Consider the following 27,240-nt stretch of genomic DNA (forward strand, 5'->3'; position numbering starts at 1 on the left):
ACTAAATAAACTAGTTCTATTAATTCAACTAAGCATTTACTAAAAATAAACTAGTTCTATTAATTTCCTACTAAAATAAAGTAGGTAGTTCTATATAGTAATATTTTGATTAGATCATCAAATCTCATATACCTAAATTTTCTTACTAAAAATAAACTTGTTCTATTAATTTTCATACTAAAAATAAACTAGTTATATTAATTCAACTAGTTCAAATAATCTCATATATATACCTAATTAATATCTAGCTATACTAATTCAACTAGTTCAACTTGTTCTAATTCATGTAAAATATATTTGACACTAATATTTAACATCGTTTCCATATAATTCATCTAACATTAACATTCTAACATTATTATCTACGTAATTTATCTAACATTAATCTAAACAACAGAAAATAGAAAATAAGTAAAAATTAACAATGTGTGTGTGTATGTGTGTGTGTGTACGTACGACCGGGGGACGGCGGCGTACGGGCGGCGACAGGCGACGACGGGGGGACGGGCGCGGTGGGCGAGAGGCGGCGGCGACGTACGGGCGCGGCGGGGGCGACAGGTCGGGCGGTGACAGCGACGGGCGGCGGGGGCGGCGAGGGCGACGCACGATGGGGCGACGGGCGCGCGGCGAAGAAGTTTGAATCGAGAACAACTACTGGTGGTCGATGAACTGATTTTTTCCTAGGTTCCATATATATATGAGGGGTCTTTAGTGCCGGTTGGAGCCATCAACCGGTAATAAAGGCCAATTTTCGCCAGGCCAAGGGGCGGGAAACGGCCCCTTTAGTGCCGGTGGCTTCAACCGATACTAATGGTTGTGCGCTGCCACCGGCGGTGCACAATGTTTAGTCCCACCTCGCCAAGCGAAGGGCAGCCGCACTAGTTTATAAACCCAGCCGCGGCTGCTCCTTCGAGCTTCTCTATATATCAGGCTTCTGGGCCTAACTAGGGCGCGCTGCCCTGTGAGTCTGCTGGCCCTTCTGGGCCTGCATTTGCACACCGTAGGTCTGGCAGGCCCACTGGGCAGCGCGCCAACAAATTTTTTATATAGTTTTTTCTTTTCTGCATTATTTATTTTCTTCTATTTATTTTTGAGTAGTAAAAGACTGGAGCAAAATTGTGAACGATCACAGAGAAGTACTAGGGGGAGCAATCAGAAGCACAACCCACGATTAGGAGACAGGTTCATCTGCATGCTCCAATATAATGAATCAGCAAAGCTATACATGTTCTATGATATTTTACCTGAGAGAGAGCAGCAGGAGTGATTAATTAGCTAGTTCATGCTCTTAGTACTTGTCCTCTCATGTCCGTGTTCTTCGTCCTGAACTTAATCTCAAAGAGTGATTTGCTTTTGTGGTGTTATGAACGTTTATAATATCATTACCATGTTGAACTCGATGATATCTTTGCTATGAAAACCGTTGGTGATGATATATGTGATGCAAGAGTTTTTATATTAATTAATATGATGATGATGAGTTATTATATCATTTATGAAAGAAATTGCATATTAGTTTCAACTGGATGGATTCTAGCTAAGTGATCAAGTATATGCCATATCCATATTACCTCGATCACTTAAGTAGGTGATCAAGTATATATAATATGGATATGACATATACTTGATGACTTAGTTAGGATCCACACGCATCCAGTCAAACTAATCATCTAATGATTTAACAACTCATTATAATGTAAAACAATCACTAAATTAAATTGAAAACACAAAATTAAAGTAAAAATAAAATAAAACCAAAACACACCAAAATATTTAGTACCGGTTGATGTTACCAACCGGTACTAATGTCCTACGCGCCCACGGAGCTGGCTCGTGCCACATGGTTGCCCTTTAGCACCGGTTCGTGCTGAACCGGTACTAAAGGGGGGGGCCTTTAGTGCCTACAATTTAGTGTCGGTTACCGAACCGGCACTAAAGGCCCTTACGAACCGGTGCTATTGCCCGGTTCTACACTAGCGCGTCCCGAGCTGGTTCTGCGTATACGTCCCGTACTTGGTCTTCTTTAAATTTTGGTTCCCTCGTCGTGTCGCGTCCCAAGTCTCTTACGGAAGTAAACCCACCACGCAAAAACCTAGCCCTTGGCCTTCCACCCTCCCTCTCCCGCGCGTGTCAACCAAGCCAAACCCCGCCACGCCATGGCTGCCGGCGCGCCGCTGGAGCCGGAGCTCGAGCCCCCTACGACGCGCATCCGCATCTGTGCCATCCTAGAAGCCGGTGACGCGTTCGCCGGCCAACGCGTGGTCGTCGGTGGCTGGGTCAGGGCCGGGCGCGAGCAGGGCGGCGGCAGATTTGCGTTCCTCGATGTAAACGACGGCTCCTGCCTGGGCAACCTCCGGGTCAAGGTCGACGCTGGCACCACCGCGCCCCGCCCACTCGCGCGGCTCACAGCCACTGGTACGTCCGTGCTCGTCGAGGGAGAGCTCCAGGCGGACCCAAGGGCCAAGCACGGCGTCGAGCTGAGCGTGGAGACGCTGATCGAGGTCGGCGAGGTCGACGCCGCCGCCTACCCGCTGCCCAAGACCAAGCCAGGCCACCCGCTCGACCCCGCCTACCTCAGGGATTTTCTCCACCTCCGCGCACGCACCAACTTGGTACTACTACTGCTTTCTCATGCCTTACAAATGTTTTTTTAGGGACCGTACGAACGTTCTTAATAATTTTAGGCAACTGCTGTGACAAAAAAAGAAAAATCGCAATTCTCATGTTGAGTACAGTGTATTGGTCCTCATTGTCTAGAAAATTTAGTTCACTACAGTGATATTGACTGGAATTGGATGATTGATCGGTGTGACGTTTACACGTGTCTATTTGAAATTGGTTCTAAAAAATCTATATACTTGTGGCTATGCACTTATATATGCCAATGTACATGCCTAACTGGATTTGGTCTACGAATTTGGATGTATTTTTTATTATTTCTGGTGTTCGTTGTACTGCCATGATTGAAGATAAATAGATCAGAAGTTTTCTCGCAAAAAAAAAAGCGCCCACTACTTGACTTCTCTGCAATTCTGTCTGTCACATGATTTTAAGTTTAACTGAGGTTTATGAGATCTAGTGTGTACAAGTGTGTTATAGCCTGATATAGAGGCTAGTCATGGTCTTTGATTTGATTGTTAGAGCAATTTGTATGCTGATCTTCGTGTGACAGGGCGGCCACAGCCTTTTGGAAAAAATAATGATACCAAGACTATGCAACTGTGCAAGGAATGGTTTGATTCTAGTAAACTTGTATTTTGTGGTATGTCCTTTTTGTTAGTCCGGCGGGTGTACTAGATATGTACTGGTATGCTCATTATGTTCTCTCCCCCTTGTTTTTATCATCACAGCCTGATCAATTGACTTGTAATCTTCTTCAGATAGGTGCGGTGCTTAGGATAAGGAGTGAACTCTCCTCAGCGACCGATGCATACTTCCGGGACAATGGCTTCCAGCGTGTGCACACGCCCATAATAACCACGAGCGACTGCGAGGGTGCTGGCGAGATGTTCCAGGTCACCACCTTGTTCAGCCAGGCCGAGAAGCTGGACAAGGAGCTCAAGGAGAACCCTGCTGCATCTCAAGTTGACATTGATGCCGCCAAAATCGTTGTCAAAGAGAAGGGGGACATTGTCGCGCAGCTCAAATCTGCACAAGCCACCAAGGAAAAGATCGCTGCGGCCGTGTCGGAGCTCAAGAAGGCAAAAGAGAGCGTGTCGAGAATGGAGGAGAGGTCCAGGCTGACATATGGGATCCCACGCAGTGAAGATGGGAGCATTGCCTTTGTGAACGATTTTTTCAAGTGTCCTTCGTACCTGACGGTGTCTGGGCAGCTTCAACTGGAGACCTTGGCTTGTGGTCTCACCGACGTGTATACCTTTGGGCCGACATTCCGGGCCGAAAACTCCCACACGTCGAGGCATCTGGCCGAGTTCTGGATGGTGGAGGCAGAAATGGCATTTGCAAACTTGCAGGTGATGTGAAATATCTACCCTCCTGCTAAGTTTTCCATGTTGATTCAGTTAATGACGTACGTGTGATAAGATAATTTGTATGCAAAAGTACTGATGTTTTGTTTTGAATTAATTCTCTATGTTCAACCCTGCACAGGATGATATGAACCGTGCAGAAAGCTACGTGCAATACCTTTGCAAATGGCTACTCGAGCATTGCCGAGCAGAGATGGAATTCATGGTCAAGCATCATGATGAGGCCGCAATCGAGCGCCTGGAGCTTGTTTCGTCGACGCCTTTGGAACGTATTTCGTATACAAAGGCCGTTGAGATGCTCGAAGATGCAGATAAAATTTTTGAGAACAAAGTTGAGTGGGGAATTGATTTAGCATCCGAGCATGAGAGGTATGGACATTAATCAGAATTGGCACTGACATTTTACTTTTGTTCTTTGTCGCCTGTCTACACCTGTAATTATTTTGTTGCAATCTGAAGGTATTTGACTGAGGTGGTGTTTAAGAAGCCACTAATTGTTTTTAACTATCCAAAAGGAATAAAGGCCTTTTATATGAGGCTCAATAATGACCAAAAGACTGTTGCTGCTATGGATGTTCTTGTTCCCAAGGTATTATCATAAGAGGAGTGCTTCGATACACCCCCCCCCCCCAACAAAACGTAGAAGGGCAGAAAGGTCATACGGAAGAAACGTATACCCACCTTGTATCGTAGATGTACAATCCCGGTCATACGAGTACATGTGAATAAGAAGAAAAAAAACTTGCAGGAGGACTCGATCGATCCCACCTGCCGCCCGAGTAGAGGGACTCGATCGATCTGGCCTGCCACCCGAGCAGAGGAAAAAAATACTTGCACGAGGACTCGATCAATCTGGCCTGCCGCACGGCGATCACGCGGCGGCTGATCTGGATCGTCGCGGGTGGGCTGAGGAGTGGAAGACCGCCGTCGCCGGTGGCCGGCCTGGTGTTGGACGTCGCCGTTCTCCGCATTGACGGCCGCCTCTAACCATCCCGATCTCCCACGCCAGCGGTTCCAACCCCGTCGTCTCCCACGTCGCGGTCGGCGGTTAGGGAAGTGGCCGGCCACGTCTTGGACAGTTGGACGTCGCCGTCTTCCGCAACGACGCCGCGTCCGTCGCCTGTAACCGTCCGGACGTCCCACGGCGCGTACAACACTCGTCCAAGACGCCGACGTTGACCTAACTCGTCCGCCGCCGCGGATCCGTCAGGTACTCACTGTCCACTTCCGGTTCAGTCCCCACTAGGAATTCATGTGGTCTTCACCTGTGTTCAGATGTACAACGTTTGTGCTGTACTTGCCATTCATCACTAGATGGATGTTTGTGTTCAGTTACACTGCATGCTCGCCATTCAGGTGGTGGTTCTAGAGTGGTCTTAATTGTGTTTGGTACCAAGAAAATAAATAAATTCTAGTTCTACATAAATCCCAGTGCTCTCTCTGCTTCAGTTTTGTTTCTTGCACTGGCCAAAGATTGGATCTCTACTAAGCTTGCAGTTCCTGTTCCTGCCGTATGGTGGATCCAGCAGCAGCAGGCAGCAGTACCCTCCACATGCCATTAATTCCTTGTAGTAGCATGTTACTTTCTCTAGCTTAGAATTGACTCAACCAGCAAAGGATTCACATGAGTTGTACGTGCCTTAGATGTCTGCAGTTAGCGCGGCCAGATGCCTTTCTTGCACTGCTAAAGCTGTGCCATCTTGTTCCGAAGCGTGCTCAAAGTTTCTACCACATGTAGGGTATCTTCATCACATAGTTGCATCAGTTCATGTGGGTACTATTTGCATTGCATTTTGTCATGGGCTCGGAGTTATGTGCCTGAGCCTAAGTAGTTTGTCTGGCTTTACACTTTAAAGGGCGCCAAGGTGGAATTTCTGTCCCTCGAGTAGATGAGTTAGATTTAGAAAGAAATCATTTTAAATGCTCATAGGTTAAATGTTGCAATTTATTCATCTATATGTCCCAGTGCATGAACTTGGAATTTAACGTGGGATAATGTGTTTTTCAATGATGTGCAGTGTTGGTAGTAACGTGTGTTTAAATGGACGAAGAAACCTCATTTACGGCCGATGATAATGGTACAAATGATGTCGGTCGGACCGATAACGATCCTAGTAATGAAGAAGATGACAACAGTGATAACGATTCGTGGTCATCATATGATATCTTACCTTCAGAGGATTTTGCAAATAATGAACATGGTGCAGATAGTGAAAACGTAAGTGAAGTCTATTTGATTCCAGTTTTCAATTGGCAGAGCACCATATGTGTAATAATTTGTCTATGTTTTTAATTTACAGGAAGATGTGGACGTTGAGAATGAGCAAAATAATTTTGAGGAATCGTGGGCCGATAACTTGAGCCAGGTTCGTTCAAACATTTTGTAACCGCGCCGTAGTTTGTAATAGATCATAAAAACTGACATAGTTTCATATGTAATTTTGTAGGAGGGTTCAGATGGTCCTGATGGTGGTGACGATGAAGCAGAGATGGACATTGAGGAGGCTCAATACCAGCAGCGCATGTTGGAGACACATTGGAAGGTCATGGCTATGACTTTTTGGTCACAAGGGGATGCATATTTATTCTACAACAAGCACGCCAAAGAACATGGGTTCAGCATCAGGAGAGAGAAGGTGAAACGAGGGAAGGGTGCTTCAGGAATAATACGGTTCAGGCAGTTTGTCTGCTCTAGGGCAGGGAGAAGGTAGAGGAAATTCATAACCATAGAGGGTCGCACCCGCAGGCTTAGACCCGAGACTCGATGCGAGTGCGGTGCGTAGATGGTGGTAAAATTGGACAGGGCACGAGGAGTTTGGTTCGTCGCGTCATTCGTGGATGATCATAACCACGCGATGGCTCGACCCGACGAGGTTCCTTTTTTGTGGTCACACAGACGGATTGGAGATGGCACGAGGGCAGAGATACTGGCTATGCAAGGGGCTGGAATCAGGAAGCATATAATTGTGGACAACTTCATCAGTAGGTACGGTTCATACGACAAATGCGGACTTATTAGGCGGGACGTGTACAATCTTTGCTGCAGAGAGAAGATGAAGCTCATAGCAAAGGGTGATGCTGAGACGGCAGTGGGCATTATGAGGAGCAGAAAGGAGAAGGACCCAGACTTCTTCTTCGAGTACGAGCTAGATAAGGAAGGGCGGTTGAAGTGTATGTTCTGGTGCGATGCACAGTCGCGGAGGGACTATCAGGACTACGGAGATGTGGTCGTGTTTGATAGCACGTATAAGATGAACAGATATGGTATGACGTTCGTCCCCTTCGTCCGAGTTAATAACCACCGTTGCACAACAGTTTTTGGGTGTGCCATTGTTTCCGACGAGACCGAAGTGACGTATGTGTGGCTGCTCCAGACTTTTATGAGGGCAAACTGTCAGCAGAAGCCAAAGTCAATTATCACAGACGGTGATGCTGCAATGCTCCGAGCGATTCGGAGTGTCCTTTCAGATGTGCTCCATCGTATTTGCTCGTGGCATATCGAGAAAAATATGCAGAGACACCTACATTACAAGTCACTAGATGAGTTTAGATCGCTCCTGTACTATGCCACCTTTGAAGAGAACTTTGAGAAGAGATGGACTGCCTTTGTCAATAAATGGAAGACGGATAAAACTGAAGAGTGGCTGAGGAGGATGTATAGGAAGAGGAGACTATGGGCAGCATCGTATCTTTCAGATGGCTTTTTTCTTGGTATGCGTAGTAACCAGAGGAGCGAAAGCCTCAACTCCTCCCTTCACCTTCACCTCGACTATGGTATGACCATTGTTGATTTGGTAGTGCATTATGAGAACTGCATAGTACGCCTCCGTGAGAACGAGGCGAATGATGACTGTGAGGCCAATCAGAAAGTACCACCGGCGGTTACTGAATATAAGGACATTGAGGAGCATGCTGCCAAAGTATTCACTCCTGCTAATTTCTGCATTCTGCAAAATGATTTGAAGAAGGTGGGAGAACTGGAGATATTTGAGACGCTGGTGGGAATTGAGCGCCAGACCTTCATCGTCACATGGCAGAATAACCACAAGTTTAGGTATAATGTTGTGTATGAACCAGATAACTCAGAAGAAACCTTATCATGCACGTGTCGCAGGATGGTTCGCAAAGGGCTGCCTTGCAAACATATTCTCTTTGTTCTGCATCATCTTAAATTGTCTCAAATACCAAATTGTTGTCACTAGTAGAAAAATGGTCAAACGTGAAGCACATTAGTGTCGGTTTAAGGTTACGGCAAACTGTTTTTAGTCCCACCTCGCCAAGGGAGAGGCAGTATGAGCGGTTTATAAGCCGTGAGTGCACAGACAATGACGAAGAGTTGCAATGCTCACCTACATGTTGATTAGCTTCAAGCCTTGCGGAACAGCATAGATTGCACTGAGCTATTTGCAGTGGCTTAGTGCAATCTATACTATTCCGAAAGGCTTGAAGCAAATTAACCAGCATTTCACCTCTTTTTTATTTTTAATAACTTATTTAAACTCTGGACTTCTTTTGTGTTCAGTATACAGCATTTAAAGCGACGTCATCAATTTCCAACATGTTCTGACATCATTTGTTGTTTTTCGGTCATTTACCTAATTGTTTAGAGAGCTAAATGACCGTGAAATTGAAAATCACTACAAAATGAATCCTGAAAATGTTGAAACTTGGCATGGTATCATCATATCACCCGCATAGCATGCGCCAAAGAGTAGAGAGGGTCACGGCAAAAAATGGACGCACTTCATGTACAAACTGGACAAACTCTTTCCGAGTATCAGGGTTTCGGAGTCCGGAGTGGGTACTAATGTGCATCCCACCAATCAGGAAGAATCACACGGATCGTGTGTTTCTTTCTAGCTCTTGCGAGTCGTTGGATCAAGGGTGTGTTTCTTCCTAGCTCATGTGAGTCGTTGGATCGAAACTACCACAATCACTTTGTGAGCCAGACGACCCTATATATAGCCCACCTCTCGCCTTCCCTGCATAAGTCTTTCAGTTCATCGACTACATACATCTACCAGTTCATCGACTGCATACATCTACCAGTTCATCGACTGAATACAAATCATTCGGATTCGCCATCATACGTCCAACCGTGCATTTGGTATGCATATATATATGCATCACGAGCCACGGTTGGGCTGTATGATGGCGATATCGATTGATTTGTTCTAGATCCGACATAAAAGGTTTGATACAACTTCTTTTTTGTGACATAAGAGCTATCTCTCCTCCTACCTATTTTAGTTACACAACTACCTATTTGTGCAAAATTTTCACTTTTGCTGTTGCTCTTGCATCATAAGCATCCATGTTAACTGGACTTACAAGTAATGCAATTTAACCAAACTATTTTGTGATCTTCGCCAAGAGAGAGGCAGTATGAGCGGTTTATAAGCCGTGAGTGCACAGACAATGACGAAGAGTTGCAATGCTCACCTACATGTTGATTAGCTTCAAGCCTTGCAGAACAGCATAGATTGCACTGAGGTATTTGCAGTGGCTTAGTGCAATCTATACTATTCCGAAAGGCTTGAAGCAAATTAACCAGCATTGCACCTCTTTTTTATTTTTAATAACTTATTTAAACTCCGGACTTCTTTTGTGTTTAGTATGCAGCATTTAAAGCGACGTCATCAATTTCCAACATGTTCTGACATCATTTATTGTTTTTCGGTCATTTACCTAATTGTTTAGAGAGCTAAATGACCGTGAAATTGAAAATCACTACAAAATGAATCCTGAAAATGTTGAAACTTGGCATGGTATCATCATATCACTCGCATAGCATGCGCGAAAGAGTAGAGAGGGTCACGGCAAAAACTGGACGCACTTCGTGTACAAACTGGACAAACTCTTTCCGAGTATCAGGGTTTCAGAGTCCGGAGTGGGTACTAATGTGCATCCCACCAATCAGGAAGAATCACACGGATCGTGTGTTTCTTTCTAGCTCTTGCGAGTCGTTGGATCAAGGGTGTGTTTCTTCCTAGCTCATGTGAGTCGTTGGATCGAAACTACCACAATCACTTTGTGAGCCAGACGACCCTATATATAGCTCACCTCTCGCCTTCCCTGCATAAGTCTTTCAGTTCATCGACTACATACATCTACCAGTTTATTGACTGCATACATCTACCAGTTCATCGACTGAATACAAATCATTCGGATTCGCCATCATACGTCCAGCCGTGCATTTGATATGCATATATATGCATCACGAACCACGGTTGGGCTGTATGATGGCGATACCGATTGGTTTGTTATAGATCCGACATAGAAGGTTTGATACAACTTCTTTTTTGTGACATAAGAGCTATCTCTCCTCCTACCTATTTTAGTTACACAACTACTCAAAAATAAATAAAAGAAAATAAGTAATGCAGAAAAGAAAAAACTATATAAAAAATTTGTTGGCGCACTGCCCTGTGGGTCTACCAGACCTAGGGTGTGCAAATGCAGGCCCAGAAGGGCCAGCAGACTCACAGGACAGCGCGCCCAATAGGCCCCACGGGGCAGAGTGGCAGAGGTAGGTCCAGAAGGCCTGCTTTAGAGAGGAGCTCGAGATAGCAGCGGTGGCGGGGCTTATAAGTAGGTGTGTGCGCCCTTCGGCTAGCGAGGTGGGACTAAACTTTTGCGCCCCTCGCCTGGCAGCGCACACTCTTTAGTACCGGTTGGTGGCTCCAACCGGTACTAAAGGCCCCCCCTTTAGTACCGGTTGGTGGCTCCAACCGGTAGTAAAAGCCTTCATTTCCCGCCGCTTGGCCTGGCGAAAATAGGCCTTTAGTACCGGTTGGAGCCACGAACCGGTACTAAAGACCCATCCTATATATATAGCACTTACGAAAATTTCAGTTTCATCCCCACTTCGTCTCCAACCTCCGCCGCGCGCGCCGCTCGATCCCGTCATCGCCGCCCGTCGCCCGTACCGTCGTCCGTCGTCATCGTCGCTGTCCCAGCCGCCGCCCGTCGTCGCCGTCGTCTCGCGCTGCCGCCCCAAACGCCGCCGCCGTCCCTCGCCATCGCCGTGGCCATACGTCTCTCTCTCGCTCCCGCACACACATACACACACATACATACACACACATACACACACACACACCGGCGCCCCCGCCCTGTACGCCGGCGCCCCCGTTCGTACGTACGGGGCGGCGGCGTACGGTCGGGGCCGCACACACACACATATACCACACACACACACGCATACACACACACATACACACATATGTACACACATATACGTATATATACAAACACATGCATACACACACATACACACACACATATTTTTTTTTACTTATTTTCTGTTTTTTAGAAAAGTTAATTAGATGATTGAATGTTAGATTAATGTCGAATGTTAGATGAATTAGCTAGCTAGATAGAAAAATTATCGAAGTACTAGAGATTAGAACTAGTTGAATAATTAATACAACTAGTTTATTTTTAGTAAGAAAATTTAGGTATATGAGATTAGAACTAGTGGAATAATTAATATAACTAGTTTATTTTTAGTAAGAAAATTTAGGTATATGAGATTAGAACTAGTTGAATAATTAATATAACTAGTTTATTTTTAGTAAGAAAATTTAGGTATATGAGATTTGATGATCTAATTAAAATATTATTTGTTAATGAGTTTTTCTGTTTATTTAATTTTTTATATATTTTGAGTTTATATAAATGTTAGATTAATGTCGAATGTTAGATGAATTAGATAGAAAAGTTAAATTTATAGTAATGTCAATTGAATATATAGTTAGATATATTAATGTCAAATGTTAGATGAATATATATTTGGCTAGATATAGGTGTTTAATGTTTCACCTATATGAACATAGGAAATGTCATCTGACGACGAAAAAGATTTTATTATGTGCGAACACTGTGAAGACCAGCGCAGCCTGTGCGACCAAAATTTCCTTGTTGATGGTAGGCGCTTCAGTATCAAGCTGGATGAGACATTCGAAGTTGATACAGTAAGTCACTTTGTCAATTATTATTTGAATGCAAAACTTATGCTTCATTTGCTTCAACTTATAATTTTAAATTTTCACTATTCTACTAGCGCATCCCCTGCCATGCAAGCATTTTTGTCTTGGATAAGATAGGTTTTAGTGCTATAGATGATATGGAGGTAAAGAGAGTTTACTTGAAGACGGAGCATGGGTATACTTTCAACGTCAAATTATATAATGGAGACACATACACCCATTTTGAATGCAAAACTTGGCAAGCACTATGCAAGCCTTATGCATTTGAGCCTGATATGGTTATCACCTTTGATATTCGTCCGGAAGATGATATTGAAGGTAATATAGACATCTGGGTCGATGTGCAAACGCCTCCAGTCCTACCATTTGGTGAGTTTTTCTCAACCATGCATGCATATGTTTATGTGTTTCATACAGTTTATTCAAAAATAGTTGACAACTAATTTGTATTGTCAGCTTATTTCGGTTCAAGCAAACATGTCCGGCGCTTGGTAGACAGGACCTACTACTGCCCCGGGGCTCAACTAAACTGCGAGGAGATAAGTCATTATGTTTCATGGCTTGAGGATCTTAATACTGTCAAGACAATTTTTTTTCCTAAACTTAGAAATGTTAGTACTCAAAACGTGCGACCAATGGTGATCGTATTGAACTACGGTCACATCTATAATCAAAAGATGGTAAGATTTTAAATATTTGTCCTTAATTAGTGCATCTTTTGCATACATTATTTTTGAAGCTAAACTTTCATTGCTTAGTATATTAATTACTATACGATGTTGTTCAACAGGGACTTCCGATGACAGTTGTGCCTCAGTGGATCGAGACAAAAGGTCGCATGTCAATGGTTAGCTTACGACCAAGATTTCCTACATTGCACATGAGTGCATTCAGGATTTCTAAAAGCGAAGAATGCTTAATAGTGAAAGATTGGAGCAAAATTGTTAACGATCACAGAGAAGTACTAGGGGGCAGTAAGGAGAAGCGCAACCCAAGATTAGGAGACAGATTCATCTGCATGCTCCAGTATGATGAATCAGGAGAGCTATACATGTTCTATGCTATTCTACCTGAGAGGGAGCAGTAGGATCAGTGGCTACTACTTCATGCTCTTAATTAGTACTTGTCTCATGGATCCGTGTCCTGAACTTCGATGTTGGTGATGATTATGTTGAACTTGATGATATCTCTTTGCTTCTGTTACAAAGTGAATGTTTCCTCTTTAAGCTAGCCAACGTTGATGATGATTACATAGCTAGCGGTAATGACTATGATGATTAAATAGTGGTAATTAGATGACTACGATGATTTTTAGCTAGCTAGAGTTTATTTATTATTAATATGCGATGATGATAATGATGATGACGACGACTACAACTCATTATAACGTAAAACAATCCTAAATTACATTGATAACATAAATTTAATTAAAAATACAAAATAAAACAAAAACCCAGAACCATTTAGTACCGGTTGGTTTTACCAACCGGTACTAAAGGGCTCCCGGCCCCCGGAGCTGGCTCGTGCCACGTGGTACCCCTTTAGCACCGGTTCGTGCTGAACCGGTACTAAAGGGGGGGCCTTTAGTGCCGAAATAATAGTGCCGGTTCCTAAACCGGCACTAAAGGGCCTTACGAACCGGTGCTATTGCCCGGTTCTGCACTAGTGTGTGTCCTCCATCGATTGTCCAAAGATGCGAGAGATGGGTTGCCAGCGCAGCGCAAGAGTGATCTTTTTGGTTGGGGTTGGTCTGGGCCTGAGGAGAGAGAACGGTACAGTCAAGTGAGCATAAAATCAGCAGAAGCTGCTCATGTTGCAGCAAATGATCCCTTCTTGTTTGATGAATTGATGAAGTGCCTAGACAGTGTAATAGCAAGGAAGAAGATCACGGAAGAGGAACTCATAAGACGCAGAAGGTGTGCTCTACTTGCAAAGCAGGCAATTCAAGTGGAAGAAGGTGCAGCAGGTATACGTGATCCTGAGAAAGTTTCAACGAAGGGTGTACCTAAGAAAGGCCGGTCAAAGGGTGGCCCTGACGTTACGAAAAATGGTAGACCTAAAGATTTTAGAGAGAAGAAAAGTGGTCTGTTGTGCAGTCTTTGTAATTTACCAGGTCATAACAAGGCGACATGTAGTCTAAACGAGAAGTAAGTTTTACATTCTTATTTCAGTTGTGTTGTGTGTTCGATTTTACCGACTATATTTTCTCACACGCGTTCTTTATATTTCTTTCAGGTACCGGGCGTAGAAAAGTGGCTTCGATCGTGGGAAGAAGAAAACTGGTTGCATGAGTCATGTTGGAAGTTGTTACTTATTTATGTGAGCATGTGTGCGGCGCCAGAAAACTTAATAAGTGTTTTGTTTATGTTTCTCAAAATAATTATATGAACATCTATCGTATGTACTGAATTATGATTGTCAAAATATTTATGTGGACATCTATCCTATGTACTGAATTAATTGCCATGTTTTCTGTAATGTTTCGTGTGAAGGAGTTCACAATTTTAACATGTTGTATTCTCATATTTTGTTTGTGACGGGGCTTGCAAGAAAAAGTCTGGCTACTGCTTATCAAATGAGGAATTTGGTGTTGCCTTGCTGCTGTGTGTGATGTACTGATGTGCAGTCCATGCAAGCTATTGCTTATGAAATGGGTAATTTGGTGTAGCCTTTGCTGTTGTGTTTGTACCGATGTGTCTCAGCGAAATTCGGTCCAGGACTGGCAGGCATTGATGTTGGAGCCTTGTAGTAGAGCAGACGCAACACACAGGCCAGGAGCTCATGTGGCCGCAGTTGGCCGGCAACACAACTGACAGACAGTGGATCGCTCAAGGGTCAAATGGCCAGACCGGTCAATTGGTGAAACATTTTCCCATATAAGTGAACTTGTTTTCTTTCAAATAGCGCTGCTGTGTTAGCTCTTAAGAAGTGCGCGCTGCACTAAATCATAAGTACACTAGTAGTCCAGTGGTAGCCATTCCCTTGCGCTGTATGTGGCCTGAGTTCGACTCCGCGCGACGCATGCACTTTTTGGCCGTTTTTGCGCTACAGCTCTTTTGCGCGCTACGGGCCAGCCCACTGGTTGTTCTCCTGTGAATTAGCGCCGGCCCAGGAACAAGGCATAATCACTTCAAATAGAAAATCAGTAGCGATGCATAATCGATTGTAACAGTAGCAAAAATTGTCTCAATCACCAAACCACCGAATAGGCATAATCATCTACCTGGCTAAAACCAAAATTCTGCCATTATTACAATAATGAAATGGTACCAAATAGGCATAATCATGTGGGGGGCAAAAACCCTACACAATTCCTCCCACTTATTCCTTCTCCATAATTTTCAGAATCTTCTCCTTCACCCTAGTAAGTGTGTTGCTCTCTGAAAAAAGTATTTCCGCGAGAATGCGTCCCCTTGAAGAATTGATCTCGTCTTGGTCAAAGTCATGTCTGAAGGCATCCCCATCCCAGAGTTCGATGCATTTCATCACGAAAAGTCCGCAAGACACTCTGAAAATGAAAATGCTAGTCAAGTCGTGATGGAAAACACAATTACATATGCATTCAACTATGAGCTTACCCGTCTGTTTGTCTCGGCATTTTGTACTCCTGTATTGGCCATTTAGACACATCTGGATGATGTGTACCTATAGCAGAGTTTACCTGATTTGTATCTACAGCAATTTCTGCCCTCTGAAAAAAAATTGTCAAAACAATATTAAGCATGTACAAAGTGGACATCTTACGAACGTACAAATGTACTCATGTTATGCAAAGTTGTTAAGTTACCATCGAAGCAATCTTCGCATGAACTGCCTTGCTTACTAAATCATAAGTACACTAGTAGTCCAGTGGTAGCCATTCCCTTGCGTTGTATGTGGCCTGAGTTCGACTCCGCGCGACGCATGCATTTTTTGGCCGTTTTTGCGCTACAGCTCTTTTGCGCGCTACGGGCCGGCCCACTGGTTGTTCTCCTGTGAATTAGCGCCGGCCCAGGAACAAGGCATAATCACTTCAAATAGAAAATCAGTAGCGATGCATAATCGATTGTAACAGTAGCAAAAATTGTCTCAATCACCAAACCACCGAATAGGCATAATCATCTACGTGGCTAAAACCAAAATTCTGCCATTATTACAATAATGAAATGGTACCAAATAGGCATAATCATGTGGGGGGCAAAAACCCTACACAATTCCTCCCACTTATTCCTTCTCCATAATTTTCAGAATCTTCTCCTTCACCCTAGTAAGTGTGTTGCTCTCTGAAAAAAGTATTTCCGCGAGAATGCGTCCCCTTGAAGAATTGATCTCGTCTTGGTCAAAGTCATGTCTGAAGGCATCCCCATCCCAGAGTTCGATGCATTTCATCACGAAAAGTCCGCAAGACACTCTGAAAATGAAAATGCTAGTCAAGTCGTGATGGAAAACACAATTACATATGCATTCGACTATGAGCTTACCCGTCTGTTTGTCTCGGCATTTTGTACTCCTGTATTGGCCATTTAGACACATCTGGATGATGTGTACCTATAGCAGAGTTTACCTGATTTGTATCTACAGCAATTTCTGCCCTCTGGAAAAAAAATTGTCAAAACAATATTAAGCATGTACAAAGTGGACATCTTACGAACGTACAAATGTACTCATGTTATGCAAAGTTGTTAAGTTACCATCGAAGCAATCTTCGCATGAACTGCCTTGCTTATTTTACCAGTAGAATTTAGAACTTGAAACTCTTCCTTCTTATTGTGCATGACAATGGTTATCCAATGATTCTTGTTCACATTTAGAGGGAAAAATGCCTACAAAACAGTAAGGTTATGTACAAAAAGTTTGCTATGTACTGTCAACAGTTGTTTGAAATGCAAATACCTTATCTTTTGCGAAGTACTCGTCAACTACTCTTGACACAGTTTTCGATTCTTTTGTGAAAAATTCCATGTAGTTCATGTTCGAGTGTTTCAGCTTTCCTTCAGCGCGCTGTATAAGGCAGTGTGACACCCATGATGTTAGAACATGCCGATCAAGCATAGGAGTACTAGTCAGCAAGTGGTTCGAATAACAATTGATGACCTATCAAAATTGAGAAGCCAAAAAATGACAGTTAGAAAATGTACTTAATACAACATAAGTGTATAAGAACATAAAATAATGCTCATACTTACTGCGCCATTCAACCACTGGCCCGAAGTGATAGCTTGAAGCATTTCCGCCGTACACGTTTCCCCACCTATTTCCGTCATGTGGACCACAGTCTGTGCACAATGCTTCGGCGAGTGTGCTAGCGTGTCGATATAAACCCTCGCGCCCTCTATGTGATTCTCATCCATAAAGTTCGTACTAAGGAGAACATCACGTATACGAAACAGACCTACAGCAATGAGCGGACATGTAGTTAATTAACTACAAATGTTAGGACATAAAAAGCTTTATAAATGCTTTACAATTAACTTACTTTTTTTCACACGTTTGCGTGGACCGTCCTGCTGGTAGGGGGACAGACAATACTTTGACTTTTGGCGTTTCCGCTTCACATCATGCTCCTTAGTCCCATTATCATGCTCCTTAGTCCCATTATCATGCTCCTTAGTCCCATTATTAATCGCGTCCGTACAGATTCTTGTCAGACTAGGGTAACTACCTTCCGCTGAATTTTCAGCGCTAGACCAGACTGATACTGCATTTTCTTTCTGTGGGTTTCTAGTAAGTGAAGGAAAATCATTCGTGCCTAATGATGGTGATGCTTCCCTGGTGAACCATTGTCCTCAATAATAAAGGGGTCGTTTTCATCACCTTTATCGGGTGTACTGGACTGCATGCCTTTGTCATTGGGAAAGTTCGTACCATTTGGACCCGTGAAGGATGCATCCATCTTCTCCTCCGCGCGTTCTTCCAAAGGAGATGAAGTAACTTCCGTATGATACTTTGGCTTGTACTTTGTCACCCACTCATCACTTTCGTCCTCATAAGCGCGCTCATCACGGAAGTCCCCACTTCGCTTCACCAGCAAACCCTTCTTACTTAGCTTCTCGAGCAATATCTGCAAGAACACATGGAAGACAATAAGTATATGTAGTTGCGCACGTAAAATAAAGTACACATTAATAATTACCTTAGCACATTTCTCAGGAATTAGACGTATCTCTTTCTGCATATCTCGTATGCATTTCATGACGTGTTCTTTCGTACCGGCTCTGCTCAATGAAGCCGTGGGCTTACAACCATTTCTAGTTCTGCCTCCACCTTTAGGTGTAGGTGGCTCGGTATCTTCCTCTTCGATTATTGCTTCTTTTGCTATTCTGGCATGTCTATATTGTTCGCTTATTAAATCATCAATCTGTGAAATGTTGAACGAATTAAAAATAAGTGATCCGTTATGTACTAGAATTAATGCATGCACTACAAGATATAAATATTTACCGTGCCATGACCACGGTCGTTCTCTGTGTCGTAACTGTCACGCTTCTTAGCCTCCATTTCAGACCAATTTACCATCAATGGGTACTCCAACAACAAAGGATCGAATGTTTCTACTGAAGTTGGCTGGACCTTCTCCCAGTACATGTACTGCATAAACATCAAAAGCATTATTGTTCGTGCAGGGGGCGGATCGTGGACGTGACGGTGACCTGCGGATCGTCGACGTGGCGGGCGATCGGTCGTCGAGGCGGCGGCCGTTCGTGGACGCAGGCGCCCGTTCGTGCAGGTGGCGGGGCTGCTGGCGGCTGCCTGCTGGCGTCTTGCCACGGGGCCGGCTGGTGGTGGGCGGAGGAGCTGCTGGCGGCAAGAGGAGGGTGGCGGGCTGATGGCGGCGGACGGCGGGCGGCGGGCGGCGGGGCTGGATGGCTGGGGGCGGCGGGCGGCAGGGCTGGATGGCTGGGGGCGGCTGTAGGCTGGAGTCGGGGCAGCTGGCGGCTGCAATCAGGGCATGGCGATCGTGGAGGAGGTGCGCGTGGAGATCGTGGAGTCGTGGGCTAAGGGTTTGACCCCCGATGGATTCTAAATGCATGTATCCAATGATTGATACGCATGGCCCATTCATTACGCCGATGGATTTATATTTTCATCTCACGGCTGCCATAAGCCATATACTAATGACCCGATTTTTTAGCCTACCTTCCCATAATCTCTCCCTAAATTAACCTCCCAAACAAACTCTCCCCCATCTCCCCAGGCCTTATGGCAGCTCACAGGCCTTCCTACTAGATCGGACGGGTAGCATGGTTTCAATCCTACGCCTACCGATTGGTCTGATAGGTAGCAACAAATCAGTAGTCTAATTCCTAGTGCTCACCTTTTTTTTTATCACAAATACGTTGATTTATCCAACTATGTTTACTAGAGAGGGGGTTCCGAAGGAGTACTTTTTTTTACCGACTCCGCAAACCGGCCCCAAAAATTTTCCACACGCTGGCAACACCGTCGGCATCACGCACGCCAATTTGCATATTTTTCCGCCGGTCGACGTATTTTCTACAATTTTCCCGGTGAAAAAGACCTGAAACATTGGCCGGACGTGACGCAACGTTCGTATGGTGTCCGATTTCGTTCCAACCTTGCGTGGTGGCCTACGTTGCCCGTGCCCACATGTGTGCATTGTTTGGTGCACTTGCATGCATGCGATCACGTACACCATCTGCAACTGGCACGGTTTCGATCTACCGGAGGGGGTTCCGAAGTACTTTTCTTTTTCAACTCCGCCAACTGGCCCCTAACTATTTCCACACGCTGGCATCACGGCCGGCATCACGCACGACAATTTCCATATTTTTCTGATGGTCGATGCATTTTCTACGAATTTCCCCGTATAAAAGACCTAAAACAGTGGCCGGACGTGACGCAACGTTCATTTCGTGTCCGATTTAGTTCAAACCTTGTGTGGTCGCGTACCTTGCCCGTGCCCACATGTCTGCATAGTTTGGTGCAGTTGCATGCATGCGATCACGTAGACCATGTGCAACCAGCACCGTTTTGGTCTACCGGAGGGGGTTCCGAAGTACTTTCCTTTTTCAACTCCGCCAACTGGCCCCAAAATTTTTCCACACGCTGGCAACACCGTCGGCATCACGCACACCAATTTGCATATTATTTCGACGGTCCATGCATTTTCTACGAATTTCCCGATGAAAAAGCTCAGAAACAATGGCCGGACGTGACGCAACGTTGGTTTGGTGTCCGATTTCGTTCCAACCTTGCGTGGTGGCCTACATTGGCCGTGCCCACATGTGTGCACAGTTTGGTGCACTTGCATGTATGCTATGCCGTGCACCATGTGATAGCAGCATGGTTTCGGTCTGCCGGAGGGGGTTCCAAGTACGTTTCTCTTTCGACTTCGCCAACCGGCCCCAAACTTTTTCCACACGTTGGCATCATCATCGGCATCACGCACGCCAATTTGCATATTTTTCCGACGGTCGATGCATTTTCCACAATTTTCCCGGTGAAAAAGACCTGAAATAGTGGCCGGACGTCAATGTTCATTTGGTGTCTGATTTCGTTCCAACCTTGCGTGGTGGCCTACGTTGCCCGTGCCCACATGTGTGCATAGTTTGGTGCACTTGCATGCATGCGATCACGTACACCATGTGCAACCGGCATGGTTTCGGTCTACCGGAGGGGGTTCCGAACTACTTTTCTTTTTCAACTCCGCCAACTGGCCACTAACTTTTTCCATACGCTGGCATCACTGTCGGCATCACGCACAACAATTTGCATATTTTTCCAACGGTCGATGCATTTTCTACGAATTTCCCGGTGAAAAAGACCTCAAACAGTGGCCGGACGTGACACAACGTTAGTTTGGTGTCCGATTTCGTTCAAACCTTGCGTGGTCGCGTACGTTGCCCGTGCCCACATGTCTGCATAGTTTGGTGCAGTTGCATGCATGCGATCACGTAGACCATGTGCAACCAGCACCGTTTTGGTCTACCGGAGGGGGTTTCGAAGTACTTTTCTTTTTCAACTCCGCCAACTGGCCCCAAAAATTTTCCACACGCTGCCAACACCGTCGGCATCACACACGCCAATTTGCATATTATTTTGACGGTCCATGCATGTTCCACGAATTTCTCGATGAAAAAGCCCCGAAACAATGGCCGGACGTGACGCGACGTTGGTTTGGTGTCCGATTTCGTTCCAACCTTGCGTGGTGGCCTACGTTGGTCGTCCCACACGTGTGCACAATTTGGTGCGCTTGCATGTATGCTATCACGTGCAGCATGTGATACAAGCACGGTTTCGGTCTACTGGAGGGGGTTCCAAGTACATTTTTCTTTCGACTCCGCCAACCGGCCCTAAACTTTTTCGACACGCTGGCATCACCATCGGCATCACGCACGCCAATTTGCATATTTTTCCGACGGTCGATGCATTTTCCACAATTTTCCCGATGAAAAAGACCTAAAACAGTGGCCGGACGTGACGCAACGTTTGTTTTGTGTCTGATTTCGTTCCAACCTTGCGTGGTGGCCTACGTTGCCCATGCCCACATGTCTGCACAGTCTGGCGCAATTGCATGCATGCGATCACGTAGACCATGTGCAACCAGCACCGTTTCGGTCTTTCGGAGGAGGGTTCCGAAGGAGTATTTTTTTTCACCACTGCCAAATGGCCAGAAACTTTTTCCACATGTTCTCATCAACATCGACAGCACGCACGCCAATTTGCATCCTTTTCCGGCGCTCGATGGATTTCCTGGGATTTTCCCGGAGAAAAAAACACTAAAACATTGGCTGCACATGACGCGACGTTTTTTTCATCGATCAAATGCATATAAAACTTACCATTTCGGCAATGAAGATCGATTTGTACAAAACAAATATTTCAAAAAAACGTGAAGAAAGAAAATTTCTCGGATTTGGAAAAAATTGAAAAAAGGGGAAAAGGAAAGATGCAAGAAGAAAGGGGAGAAAATATGCTAAGTTATATAGTAGCCTAAGCGTCGCGTTGGTTGTTGCAATGTCTCATTAAGCAGGAGGTCGCAGGTTCGATCCACGCTGGAGCACCCTTTTTTGCATTATATAGAAACAGATGGGCCGGATCGGGCGCGGAAGGCGCCAAATAGGTTTCTGTACGAATGTATTCGTCTATGTATAAGACGCGGGCGGCGGGTGGCCTCTTTTTCATAATATGGCCATCATGCCCCTGATTACAAACGGGTATCGAGCAATCTCAGCCCTTTTTGTATTTAGGGGGGGTGTACCGAAGCAAAAGTGTTATCATAATATGTTCAATCGTGATATGCAGTCCTTTTTAGATTATTTCCATAGTCATTATCATATTTTTAAGGTTTATTGCTGAGTTCGTTTTCGCTGTGCTTTCTGGATATGTATAATTTTAATCATTATAAATTTCGATTATAATGAATCATTCTGAAATCACCATGAAAATGTGCCTAGTAGGTTCCATCTGTACTGAAAATTGACAGTCTCTACCTTAATCCTTTGATGTGATAACTTATTCTCTGGATATCATGTTTCCTAGGTTGGTGAATTAATCGGCGGAAGCCAGAGGGAGGAGCGTCTGGATATTCTTGAACAAAGGTACTGTGCTGGACTTTAACTCGAATATTTTGTCTTTTAATTATTGATTATTCTTGCTGATTACTGGTGATATGCTCAACTAAGTGCAGATCAGTCATTTACGTTAGGTGCGTTTGCACGGACTAGTTGACCATGCTTTCTTTTTGCAAGTTCATGCACAAGTAGAAACACCGTAATGTATTTCAAAATATAAGAAATACTATATTGTTAGCTTTTGCCCACTTAAAATATTGAATGAATGGCGTTCGTTTGATGGTGTTGAATGAATGATGTTCGTTCGTAAAAGATACGCCGAATGGACACAACTCAACTCGACAAGATGAGTAATAATTGCATCCTACAAACATGAGTTCTGTTTCTGGCTTTCTAAAAGATAAGTGATCTGAAACCAGTTTGGCATTCTTCTACCGTCCTAAATATTTATTGTATATACAGGATACTCGATGCCGGTCTGGACTTGGAGCAGTATGCCAAGTACCTGGACCTGCGGTGCTTTGGATCCGTAAAGCACAGCGGGTTCGGCCTAGGTTTGGAGAGGATGGTCCTTTTCGCCACCGGTCTTGACAACATTAGAGATGTTATTCCCTTCCCGAGGTACCCTGGGAGGGCCGATCTCTGAAATTGGCTGGAACCAGTCCCTGACGATCCAAATTAACGCCCAAGTAACAAAGTGCCCCTGAAGAGATGGTGTTATTTGTAAGTTTTATCTTTGTTTGGCATAGTTGCTCATAGGTTGGCTTGATTATGTGAACTAGTAGCTGGGAGATAATTTGAAGGCTGCCTTTAAATTCTCAAACCATTGGAATGCAAATTTAATGTGTACTATTGATTCTCATGTATTACTGTTTGCGTGCGTCCAATAATATTTGAGAATTTGGATCTACTTTGGGGATATTTGATTTGTGGAAGCGTCTCAACCCCCAACATGTGAGCCCGCATATAGTATATATATTGATCTCACGATGGTGTTACAGATGGGTTTGGTTGTGTTCTGTTGTATAAACATTTTTTTCAAATTTTTTTTCAGAATTTACTGTTCACCCCGAACTCAAATGAGCTCTGGAGTAGAAGGGGACTTTCGGTCCCAAGTTTGATTCTCACTTCTGCCATCCAACTATTAGAATTTCCTTTTTTGTTTTGACGGCTGCATGTTATTGAGTCGGCCCGCTACGCGTCGCATGCGAGCGCAGCTGGAGCTTAAAGCGCCCAATATATAGGAGCTCCCGGGCCGATCACCTGGGCTTGACGGACATCCACGAAAGGAATCAGTGTACGTGACCCCGGGCCATAAGTTTAGCACTTTTGTGAGGATGCAGGGCTATTTTTTTTTTTGCTGAGAACTTATGATGACTAAACAATTTTTTGAGGGACCGTGTTTGGGAAAAGATAAAAGGGTGGATGGAGAAGCTTCTGTCATCGGCAGGTAAAGAGATATTGATTAAATCGGTAGCACAAGCCATACCTGTCTATTCCATGTCATGTTTCAGGTTGCCGAGAGGATTGTGCGAGAACATAACTTCAATTATAAGGCGTTTTTGGTGGGGGAGTAAACAGGGAAGAAGGAAACCGAGCTGGGTGGCGTGGGATATTATGACTAGGCCAAAACACCTGGGAGGCCTGGGTTTTCGTGACCTGGAGGTCTTCAACTTGGCATTACTCGCACGTCAAGCATGGCGGACTATGAATGACGAGTTGTCTCTCAGTACACGAATGCTGAAAGCTGTATACATCCCTGACAACTCGCTACTGGAAGCCGCGCTCGGTCCTCATCCGTCTCAGATTTGGAGGGCGATTCTTGATGGCCGAGACATCCTATCACAGAGGATAGTACGGAGGATTGGAGACGGGGAGACTACAGATATATGGCTGCATAACTGGATTTCTAGGGATAACTACAAGAGGCCCATCACGTCACTCATGGCTAATCCCCCCACCAAGGTGGCGCAGCTGATCAATGCAGCTACGGCCTCATGGAATGAGGAGTACATACGCACTATATTCACACCCTTTGATGCTGCAGTGATCTTGAAGATACCTTTATGTATGCGTAGGGTCCTAGATTTTTGGGGCCTGGCACGAGGAGAGTCGAGGTATTTTCAGTGTGCGTTCAGCATACCGAATGGTGATGCGGACGAAGCTGGGCCGAGAAGCGTGGATACACGAAGAGGAGGGAACCTCGGTTGGACAGAATGAGAGCAATATGTGGAGTATGATATGGCACATTCAAGTTCCGTCCAAATTAAGAATGTTTGTATGGCGCCTTGCGAGGCATTCCATGCCCTGTGGAGAGGTTCTTAAGCATCGTAATATGGCAACGACCGATACTTGTATGCTGTGTGGGGCGATGGACACTTGGAAACATGCTTTATTGAAGTGCCCAATGGTGGGCGGTGTGTGGGCACTAGCCCCTGATGATCTTGTGCAGGCCATGAGTGAGCGGCAAGAGGACATGGCCAAGGACTGACTCTTTGCTATACATAAAATGTTGCCGACAGATTTATTTGAAAGGCTCATAGTTACACTTTGGGCAATCTGGGGAGAGCGGAGAAAGGCTATCCATGAGGATATTTTTCAGTCTCCGAGCTCCACTAATGGTTTCATCAATAGCTACTTGCGGGATCTCCATGTTTTGAAACCCAAGCATCAGATACCAAGTGCTACTGCAGCTAATAGGTCCACTCGATGGATCAGGCCGGTTGAGGATACGGCAAAGGTGAATGTGGATGCCGCTGTCTCTCGACGCGGCTACAGTGCGATTGGCGCCATATGCAGGGATCAGAATGGGGTTTTCTTGGGAGCGTCCTCCCTTTTTTTCAGAAATATAGATGATCCACAGACCCTCGAGGCGCTTGCGATAAGGGAGGCTTTAGCTCTCTCGGACGACCTTTATCTTTGGAGGATCCATGTCGCATCGGACTGCAAGGGGGTGGTCGAGGAAGTACGGAAGGAAAATGCAACAAGTTATGGAGCAGTTATTCATGAAATAGTAGACCACTCTCTGTCTTTTGATTTCTGTAAATTTAGTCATGAGTTTAGGAGCTTGAATTATGAAGCTCACAACTTAGCGAAACATGCTCTTACTCTCGGTGATGGCCGCCATGTTTGGTTAGGGCATCCCGGGAATCTCTCTTTCGTCCTTGTAAACGTGGTGACGGGTTAATAAAGAGTTTTGCGAGGTTGTCTAAAAAAACAGTTCTGTGTTGCATTTGAACTCAAATTTCTCTTTTTTCGGGTGAACGCTTTCATTTCCTCTCATATATATCCCTGCTCTATCTTCCCCTCCATCAACGTATGGAGGACCTGCCCACTTTCATTGAAGATTTTTTTGCCATTGTTTGATTGTGCCTCATCACCAAATTTGTTGACATTGACATGGGACTACAGTCATCCAATTCCGCGTTTTTTTAGCTTGTCCTTTTGTCATCATGTGTGACCTTTTGATGTGCTTCCCATCCGGAAGCAAACACATTCAAAAATCTGATGTTCATATTACTATAATTTTGATCTGCTCCATATATGAATGCCCCTAATTTTATAGAAATCTGTTGTGTCAAGAGCCTGATGTAATGTTGGCATTTAAAATATTTCGGCGGATCAATAACATCAGATTCATGAGTGGCTCGTGGCCATTGTGTTACATTGTTCAAAACACAAATTAATTCTCAGTTGCTCGCACAGTTCTTGCCAAAAAACGAAAAACAGCTTCTGTAAATACAAGATCACATGCACAGAGACTTGTACTATTTTTGGGCCATAGTTGGGCTTCAGTGAGCACTGATTTACTGCAAGACTCCAGCTGAGTGTATCATTTTCAGGAGGCACTGATGTACTGCAAGACTCCAGCTGAGACTTCTTTTTTATATATATATGCCCCTCTAGAGAGGGGCTGATATATGATAGAACTAGAGAGAGAGAGAATGTTTGACCACACAATTGTGGGTTCCGTGTTACCTCATATATATGGACAGATTACAAGATAACCATGGAAACAAATCAATACAATCCTAACCATAATGGCTCGATTTATATGCAAATATAGGAGCACTAAATATGGCAGGGTATGATCTGATCGGATTGCCTAACAGCCCCCCGCAGTCACAACGGGAGATTCTCGGACGCTGAGACTGGACCGAAAATCCAAGAACAATGGCGATGGCAAGCCTTTGGTGAAGATGTCCGCGAACTGCCGGGAAGAAGGCACATGAAGAACTCGAATGTGCCCAAGCGCAACGCGGTCTCGAACGAAGTGAAGATCAATCTCAATGTGCTTGGTGCGCTGATGCTGAACAGGATTCGTGGACATGTAGACGGCGCTGACATTGTCGCAAAAAACGACTGTGGCAGCAGGGAGAGGTCGGTGAAGCTCCTGGAGGAGTTGGCGAAGCCAACTTGCTTCAGCGACGGCATTAGCGACAGCTCGATACTCTGCCTCTGCGCTAGAGCGGGAGACGGTGTGCTGGCGCTTGGAGGACCACGAGACCAGGTTGTCGCCAAGGAACACACAGTAGCCGGATGTCGATCGGCGAGTGTCAGGACAACCAGCCCAGTCTGCATCAGTGTAAGCAACAAGGCGATCCGTAGAGGAGGGTGTGAGCTGAAGGCCATGGTGCAGGGTACCCTTGACGTAGCGGAGAACACGCTTGACCAAAGTCAAGTGCTGGTCGCGGGGATCATGCATGTGAAGACAAATCTGCTGGACGGCGTAGGCGATGTCAGGAC

At 44.9% G+C, this 27,240-nt stretch overlaps 3 protein-coding genes across 3 annotated transcripts; 2 read left to right on the forward strand and 1 right to left on the reverse strand.

Annotated features, from left to right (window-relative positions):
• The first annotated feature begins 2,156 nt into the window (after positions 1 to 2,156).
• Positions 2,157 to 23,140, forward strand: LOC123038267 (asparagine--tRNA ligase, cytoplasmic 3-like). The gene is made up of 6 exons (XM_044462138.1): positions 2,157 to 2,612; positions 3,381 to 3,974; positions 4,111 to 4,358; positions 4,449 to 4,578; positions 22,463 to 22,521; positions 22,957 to 23,140. Exons 1-6 carry the CDS (start codon positions 2,157 to 2,159, stop codon positions 23,138 to 23,140), a joined length of 1,671 nt encoding a protein of 556 aa, XP_044318073.1.
• Positions 4,770 to 8,072, forward strand: LOC123186631 (putative uncharacterized protein DDB_G0287265). The gene is made up of 4 exons (XM_044598359.1): positions 4,770 to 5,199; positions 6,008 to 6,207; positions 6,290 to 6,355; positions 6,437 to 8,072. The coding sequence occupies exons 2-4, from the start codon at positions 6,031 to 6,033 to the stop codon at positions 6,698 to 6,700; spliced, it is 507 nt and encodes a 168-aa protein (XP_044454294.1). The 5' UTR covers positions 4,770 to 5,199; positions 6,008 to 6,030; the 3' UTR covers positions 6,701 to 8,072.
• Positions 15,803 to 18,825, reverse strand: LOC123186630 (uncharacterized). Its single transcript, XM_044598358.1, has 8 exons — positions 18,401 to 18,825; positions 18,093 to 18,317; positions 17,436 to 18,020; positions 17,146 to 17,351; positions 16,853 to 17,053; positions 16,651 to 16,782; positions 16,441 to 16,553; positions 15,803 to 16,370 (listed from the first exon to the last, which is right to left on the reverse strand). The coding sequence occupies exons 4-8, from the start codon at positions 17,308 to 17,310 to the stop codon at positions 16,184 to 16,186; spliced, it is 798 nt and encodes a 265-aa protein (XP_044454293.1). The 5' UTR covers positions 17,311 to 17,351; positions 17,436 to 18,020; positions 18,093 to 18,317; positions 18,401 to 18,825; the 3' UTR covers positions 15,803 to 16,183.
• Positions 23,141 to 27,240: the final 4,100 nt, after the last annotated feature.

The sequence above is a fragment of the Triticum aestivum genome, chromosome 2A (assembly GCF_018294505.1).
Source record: "Triticum aestivum cultivar Chinese Spring chromosome 2A, IWGSC CS RefSeq v2.1, whole genome shotgun sequence".
Taxonomy (NCBI): domain Eukaryota; kingdom Viridiplantae; phylum Streptophyta; class Magnoliopsida; order Poales; family Poaceae; genus Triticum; species Triticum aestivum.